The sequence below is a fragment of the Belonocnema kinseyi genome, chromosome 3 (genome assembly GCF_010883055.1).
Source record: "Belonocnema kinseyi isolate 2016_QV_RU_SX_M_011 chromosome 3, B_treatae_v1, whole genome shotgun sequence".
Lineage (NCBI taxonomy): Eukaryota > Metazoa > Arthropoda > Insecta > Hymenoptera > Cynipidae > Belonocnema > Belonocnema kinseyi.
Genome location: NC_046659.1, coordinates 48,992,240 through 49,000,953, shown reverse-complemented (window position 1 = coordinate 49,000,953; position 8,714 = coordinate 48,992,240). Strand labels below are relative to the sequence as shown.

The 8,714-nt window shown below is 34.7% G+C and overlaps 1 protein-coding gene across 2 annotated transcripts in view; it reads left to right on the top strand.

Moving 5' to 3' along the window:
- Positions 1-8,714, top strand: part of LOC117170117 (alpha-tocopherol transfer protein-like) — a 338,103-nt gene that overhangs the window by 316,760 nt on the left and 12,629 nt on the right. For both annotated transcript variants that reach the window (XM_033356651.1, XM_033356653.1), the window contains exon 3: positions 1,012-1,375. In XM_033356651.1, coding sequence (XP_033212542.1) covers positions 1,012-1,375 — 364 coding nt within the window. The remainder of the gene's footprint in view (positions 1-1,011; positions 1,376-8,714) is intronic.

The following is an 8,714-nucleotide window of genomic DNA, read 5'->3' as shown; positions in this document are numbered from 1 at the left end:
CAATACGCCAATTAGCACAAATGGTAAGTTCCGACAGTGCCTACAAGTGTGCCTACTGGCCGTTAAATGGCAATACCGGTTTCATATGTATACACCTGGTATTCTGGAAACTGTAAGAGTGCTGCAAAAAATTCAGCGCCGAAAATACAAACTATGTTTTTAAATACTAAGGATTTTATACAAAATTTTGTGAGCAATATATTTTAATATTCTTTAACGTTAAAAATTAAAATTAAAAAAATAAAATATTGTCAGCAGTCTTGCCGCCCCTAAAAATTTGCCGCCCTAAACAGAAGCCTTTTTTGCCTCTAGGGTAAGTACAGCACTGTTCTTAGAAAGGATTGTTTATATCTACAGGTGTAGACTATGAATGAATTCTTTTTGAAACGTACATTAGAGTTATTTTACTTTTTTATACTTCTATTTAAAAAAGCGAAAAGTTTTTTAAAAACGCCGAGATGCAAGCTCTTACAATTTTAATTTTTTGAGAAAAAATGTCTAACAACGGTAAAAAGTTATTAAAAAATAAGACGTGTAACACCTGTTGACTGCTACACTTAAAATTGCAATTATTCCGTGACCTTCTATAAGGAATTTTAACGTAGAATCCGAATTTCAAAAATTTTAAAGTTGATTTTGCTGTTTTTTTGAGTTTTTTAAAAAGGAACCGAATGGGGACCCAATGGGGTCCTTATGGGTACTTTGTAGAGGTTCCATTCGGTTCCTTCGGTCCGCCAGGGAAGAAACAATAGCATATGCTTTTGAATTGATTATATATGCATTTGACCGAGCGCGAAAGCACCGTTTGATGTTTCAAACCAATATTTCATTGATCCAGAAGTATTTTTTTCTCAGTGAAGGAAAACATGACAGAATAATTTCTTGAAAAGTCGTTTAAAACGATTATAAAGAAAGTCTCTAATACTTATATCTAATGATGATAATATTATTAAAGGGGGATATCTTTGGAATTAAAAAAAAATAATTTTTCACCTTGTTTTTCTTTTGCAGACACTTAACGGCTTTTCCAGTACCCGATCGTGAGGGACGTACAATAATCTTCGGCCGATTGGCTGACACTAGACCAGGAGAATTCATGTTAAATAATGGTATCAAACTGCTAATTATGATCCTTGATGCTAGCCTCTACACAGCGGGATGCACACCCGGTTATGTATTTCTGTTCGACATGAGCGGGGTCAAATTAGGTCATTTGACCAGACTGTCGATTTCCAGCTTACGCAAGTTCTTCCAGTTTGTGCAAGAGGGAATGCCCATCCGGCTCCAAGGGATTCACGTGCTGAATACAGTCTGGTTCATGAATAGGGTCGTTTCTATCATCAGGCCCCTCATGAAGAAGGAAATCTTCGAAATGGTATTACACTTTCATTAACAAAATTTAAATAGTTTTATACGCCCTCTCAATTACCCCTTTTCCCTCCTGCTTCTACCCTCATATTTCGTTTTTCATTCCTCTACCCTCTTCCATTGTTGCATCCGATCAACATTCCACCTTCTTTATACTAAACACTACACTGCTCTTATTCATGTTTCTCTTCACTTCTAGTATACCCCCATACCATTTCCTCCCTGCCGCACTGCTTATTATTATTAATCAAAGAAACATGCTATTATTTCGCTTTTATGGACATTTTTTACATTTTTATTTTCGAACGCTTTAAACACCACAAAACATTTTTCCCGAAAGAACAATAATACACAGAAAAAAAATGTTTTGTAAAGTTTACGGAACTAATTCAAGAGTAGCGGATATGAAAGATAGTTTATTGAAAGTTTGAAAGGCCTGGTTATACAATGTGATAAACTATTTTTACTTGATGTATGGAATTAACTTTTCAATATTATTTAAAATCCGAGGCAATATAACATGCATTGACATACAGGTTATTTAGAATTCTGGGAAATGTAAAGTGTAGGAGATGCAAAATTTATTAGATCAATTTAAAGATGAAAAAAAAATGATTTTTTTGCAACATGTTCTCGGGTGAACCCGCTTTTTCATCAGAGTCACAGAATAAATCAAGTGAATGATGAAATAAGTATATTCTAACTTTATTTATAAAGATGTTTGAAATCTGTTGCGAAGATGCCCTACCGAAAAGAATCTTTGAGTATATACTAAAAATTGTTCAGGTCAAAGAAGCTCAGAGAAATTCTCCGCAGGCACTCAGGTAGATATTTTTAAAGGTCCATGAAGCTCGTTTAAATGGTCTGAAGGCTTTAAAATATCCTTTCCGAAATTGAAATAAGAATACGATCATGAATAACAAACAGAGAGGCTATCTCAATAGAGTAGTCGACACTCAAGGGTCCTTTGTTAAGCTTTCGGATTAAAATTTAGAAGTAGATTTTTTTTTAAATTTCATAGTTAACAGCCTAAAACATAATAATTCGGAATCTACGGGTTTCGATGACTTGAGATATCTAACTTTTTTTTAAATGCTTAAAATTGGAATTAATAGAACGTTTCTAGTAAATGGAATGAGATACGCCAAAAAAGACAACATTTTTTCATTCAACTAGAAAATTGTATATCAGTATATACGTTATATGTATATATATATATATATATATATATCATGGATTAGCCACGACCAACTACTGTGAATAACTCTGCCCGTCCGGTACATGACGAATACAAAAGGAACATTATATTACCGTCGCAACACTCTTAAAAGGACCACCAAAAGGATCTTGAAAAGGACCCAAATCTCTCAATCTATCTCCGAGACTATTTTGTTTCAAATCGACTTGGTTTATAGACTCAAATGGGCCAGGCTATTTCGCTAAAGAAAATTCAGAGCTTTCTTTCGGTAGGGTGTTGTAGGTACAAAATTCGGAGCATGTTGTTGTTTGGTGTTCATTTTTTAGCTCTGCTGTCCCTACACATGTTGTATTTACAAAATTTGGAGCATGGCATTGTTTGGTGTTCATCTTTTACCACTCACATCTCTACACGGCGACCGCGAGCGTTGGAGGTGACAACAGTTGCCTCTGAATGCTTTTTTAGAACTACCATCTGCCACGACACAGGTTTTTAGTCGCTTTCTTCCTGATGGTGTAAACAGTTTCTTACAATGTGAACACTGTTTAACCCTCTACCGTCCTTAAAACTTTCTTTTTTTCTGAATTTTGAGATATTTAGGCATATTATTCCCATGGTGGAGTGCATACAAAACTAAAATTCTAGCTCATTACCGTCCTGACTTTCATGTAAATCCTTGCGTTAAAAATTGCTGTTCGTCTCAAAGTCATAGTTAAAAAAGCTCAAGACTTCCAAACGTTACATATATGTCACTGTGGGTGCTAGAGGGTTAATAAAAGCGCCATCTGAGCTGCTGCCACACCCTACTAACTCTTTAATGTTCAAGATGTTCAGTGCATCTTGCGTGCACATTGCCTATTGCCGAAATTCAGGCCCTATCAACTCAATGGTAGAAATATGAAGAAGCACAGCGCCAACAGATGGCCGCAACTTGGACTAAAAGTATCAATGTGTGACGTATGTGTGCCATATATAAATTGTATATATGTGAAAAATATTAAAATCAATAAATTGGATAAACAAAGTGAGAAAGATATGTAAAGATATATATAAAGTAAAATAAATTACTTTTAATATATCTTTATACACTTTTCATTTTATCTCTTGATTTTATTGATTATTATATTCAATTTTAAGATTCAAAACATATTTACAATTCAAATAATAGCACACACGTAAAATAATTAAATGTGGATGTATTGAAATTAGCATCAACATCACGGGCTACCTCAACCGGAGCATCGCCAGGAGATCAATCAGCTCATTTTCAGGCAATGACATGCAAGGCACTATTTTTGTTTTGAAAAAATTTGGTGGACCGCGTAAATAATCCTTCTGTAGGTTATTTTCGTCAAGAGAGGATTTGACACTGCTTCTAACAACAACATACCCGGCTTTGCGTCCTTCGGAAATTGGCGAAGCTTGACGGGACGCGACAATTGACACCCGGGAACAACACACCTCCGCTTGTCTTACTTTATAGTCATCGGATTCCGTTTTTCAAATAAAATATATACTTTGGCACCGTTTAAGACTTTGAATTTTCAAACCTTCAAATTCAATCACCTGTGCCGACACATAGCGCCAATAGTTGGCCGCAACTTGTACTATGCTTGAAATAATAATCATAATTCTTCATATTCCCCATTAGAGTTGAGAGGGCCTGCCGAAATTAAAATGGGAAGTTTCACATGTAACATGTTTCACATTCTTCAATATTGTTTTTACTTCATGCCTTAGCTCGCTATACTTATGGATCTTGGTTGTATAGGTTGCCTGCAAATTTTGGTCAAGTGGACAAGCAATGTCGATGATGTGACTCTCCCGTCTTTTCTTTTGCATCACGATGTAGGGTCGATTGGTTCGGATGTAATGATCCGTGTGAATCATGATCCAAGAAGCTATTGTCTCGCAACTTGGTCTACGAAATACGGACAAGCCGCGTCTCGTAAAGTGACCTCCATATTGGTTACCATGACAGTGCAGAAACGCTTTTCTAACGATTCAAATCATTTCGCAGCATGATGTAGCACAGCGTTTCTGAAACTTACATACTCAAAATATTCCTGATTTAAGGTCTAAAAATTTTGATCAGAAAAAGGTATCCAGCTTCGAGGCACTATATGTGAAACTTGAAAATATGAAACTTACACTAATCTAAAATTGGAGCGGGCACGGCTTCGGATTGAGATAAAAAATTCAATTTTTAGATTTAAAAAAGTATAAAAACACCTCCCGTGATATTTCAAGATATGGAGACTCTGAATGAGAATAAAAAAATGTTCATCCAAAAAAGTTTTCAGTTCGGACAAAATGACATTTTTGTGTGATGGTGTCGCGGTGTAACAAACTGTTTGTTACTTTTTTGGTTTTGAAAATAATTAAATGGGAATATTTGTATATTAAATTAGACACTACCTGAAATAAATTATTTTGGCGAATAAAAATCAAACTAGTTACATCACGAAAGCATCGTAAAAAAATGATAAAATTTTTTAAAATTTAAGTTTTAGATCAGGATGAAACTGACATTTTACTTCCATTAAATTCAATTTTTTCATCTCAGTTATTAAGAAACACTTAAGAAGAGAAGCAGTACTTGTAAAACGTCCGAAAATTTCAAAAATGTAAAAAAATACGCTTAATGGGGGTCCAGTACAGCAAGTACATTGTATTATATTGTATTATTATAATAATCACAATAATTCTTCATTATTATAATCAATGATTCTATTTTTAATCATTTATAATTAATTTTTATAATAGTTAAAATAATAAATACATTACTTTAGCAGACTTTATATAATTACTGCAAATGATTTAAAATAAGTTCAGTAATAAAAAGCACACAAGAAAATTTGTACACTTTCTTCTTTATTTCCAAAATCGGCCGTGTGCATACTACGGAATTATAATTCTACAAATATGTTGCAAAGCACTTATAATTTTTTAATAGCACGCTTTTCCCGTTTTTATATTCTTCATAAATATAAGTGTCATGTTTCTGATTTTCATTTTAGCTTTAAACAATTATTTATAAGACTGTTTGCGAGTTCTTCTGCAATTCGCACGTGCAGCGTTTAACACAGTTTAAGCTCCCACGTGACGTCCTTTTAAAAATGGAGGTCACTTTACGAATCTCTATGGGCCATTTGATTGGTTCACTTTTTTTTAGTTGCGCGTGGCGAGACCATAGCTTCTTGGATCATGCGTGTGAATAGTATTATCCCAATATTATATGTAATCTTCGTTTTCTAAAACGGATCTTGGAATGTGTCTATAGAAAGACATTAATTCTGTTAAGAGTCCTAGATTTAGGGCAAGTTGTTTATGTATAGTGCTCGCCACATTATTATATATGTGCATATATTATGTTGAAACATTACGCCTCTTTCTTAACCAAATATTGAATTCTATGTTATCCTCTTCATGTTGATCTAACGTTTTGGAGTGGTAATAGTGGATGGCTTTCTGTCTCCATTGCGTTTCTTACTTCTCTATGGCTTCTGTCATGATATTCAAGGCCTCCTTTTAAGACAAATTCAAGGGCGTGTAATCAAGATCTGCTTTGCAGATGATGTAAAGCGCAATATTTAGCTTGCGGTTTAAATACTCTCACAACTGTGTAACTTATGCCTGACACAGTTTCTTGACGTCTACAACGCCCCTACCACTGATATTGTTTGCCGAGTCAAGAAAACTCTTCAGAACCAATCTGAGTCTTGTAATAAAGGCTGTCGTTAGGCTTTTCTTTACTATTGCATGCTGAATAACCTTAAATTCATGAATGCCCAGATATTTATGTGACTCGCCCTCGGCCATTGCCTCAATGTTATTCTCGAACTCGTGCCCTAGTTCTTCGGTCGTTATTTCCCCTCTGGTTAATGCAGTTTCTGGTCTTAACTAGCGTATAGCTTCAGATCATCCATGTACAGAAGATGGGTCACTTGATGACCATCCTCATTATCATGTATTCCAAACCCATGAGGCATCATTATTTAGTGTTTTTCTTTAAGGGTTTCAACGCTAAGCAGAACCAAAGAGTACTGCATGAGTATCCTTGAAATATACCCAATACCCATCAGTCATAATGTGTCTGGATTTTACCCGTCATGCGGCACGTAAGAAAACGCATACTTGTGCTTTATGTATGCCATTTTCAAGTTCCTTTGATGTTGACTATGGTGACTACATTTTCACTGCTTCGCGAGTTTATAAAACATCGCTTTAGTTCTTCTGTAAGGATTTCATTCTGGTAGCAGTGAGAATATACTGCTCAATGAGCTTTTGAATGCTAATTGCCCATGTTGGATGCACGTTTGTCAGGTACTTGTACTTGAAGTCGTGCACCATGTCCGAACCTGGAGATTTCCAGTTACATATCCTTTTCATGTCCGCTAGGGTTTCTTGGAATATAAGAATGCTGAACTTTTAAAAAAGTTTAATTTGAAATTCTTGAATGTTTCTAGTTTTAAGGTGGCTTGGGCGTTTGGTGACGTACAATGTAGGGGGCACTGTGGGGGCTATCTATCATGCGATCAGTATTTATTTGAATTTTATTGATATACGCATATTATAATGTCATCTTAATAAAAAAGTAGAAAACGACCAAAAAAAGTGACAGAAACATATGATATGATATGATATGCCTCAGATAGTCACAGCTATTGTGCAATATTTGCAGTTTTTCATTGAAATTTTTCACCAATGACATCGTCAACCCCCCTTTATTATGGTACTAATCGATTCCTTTTATTTTAAGGCACTCGGATAACGTTGATTTATAAAAGTTCGTGATTTTGTTCAAGAGTACTACCTCATTCTTTTGAGCCCTCCCATAAGACTACATGTTAAAATCACAACTTTTTAATAGCGTTTTTTTCGATAATTTCATCGTCAACCTTAGTATTTCTTTTTTGCAAAGTGATCTAGTATATTTTCTTTCGATAATATCAAATTTTCAGAACTGCCTGTGATTTTTTTAAAAAGCGCCCAAGCCACCTTAAATATTAAAAATATTCCATTATCAGTATTTAAACTAATTTGGTTTGTCTATGCCTTATCTTAAAATCTTTAAATTTTAAAGGTTTGAAAATTTTAATTGTGCAGTATTACATTGTTCAGAAGCCTACATGTAATGTAACAAGTGTTGAGCTTTAACAATAATATACAGAAAGGAACTTGTAGATTTAACTACACTGGCGGACCAAAGGAACCGAAAGGAGCCTTTACAGAATACGCTTAAAAACCCCACTAAGTCACCCTTCGGTTTCTTTTCAAAAGACTCGAAAAACAGCAAGATCAACTTTTAGATTGTTGCAATTAGGATTCTACTTTAAAATTTCTATTAGGAACTCACGGAGTAATCGCAATAATTTTTCTTACAGCATTAAAAACTTGAAAAAAATACCTGTTATTTACATGGGCCGAAGGCGACTTCAAGTGCATGACAACAACGCTGCTATGCAAGTGAGAGCAGTAAGCAGTGTTTGAATTTTCTTTTTAAACTTCGCGTGCAACATACTACTTGAGATATTATGGTTGCGCTTGAAGTCACTTTCAGCAGAAGTTAAGGACATTTTTTAAAATTTTGAACATTACAAAAAAAGTATGGTGATTACTCCGTGAGTTTCTAACGGAAATTTTAACGTAGAATCCGAATCTCAACAATTTAAAACTTGATCTTGCTGTTTTTTGAGTTTTTTAGAAGGAACCGAAGGAGGTCTGCCAGGGTATACAAAAAATGTTACAGATCGAACTGGTTTTAAATTTGAACATCAGAAATTGTGGTATTTACGGGTGAAATAGTTCAGAATTGAACTAAATGCATGCGGGGTTATCACAACAACTTGATTTCCTTCCCCAAGCGCATACATCTTTTTATATTTTCACCTTCCTGAAATACTTTGATTTATGGCCACATATTACTATAATTTTGCTCAAATTTTTCATTCTATAGTCTAATCAAAAGTTTATTTTTGGTCTTTATATCCAGTTGTTTATCTCATAATCTCTCATTTAACAGTATGGACGTTTAACTATATTTAAGTATACGAGGGTGGATTGATAAGTTTCCGGCCTGACCAAGAGATGGCGCCACTAGGCCTACCTTGAGGTGGCGTTCTATAGTACCATCCTTAGATAGCTT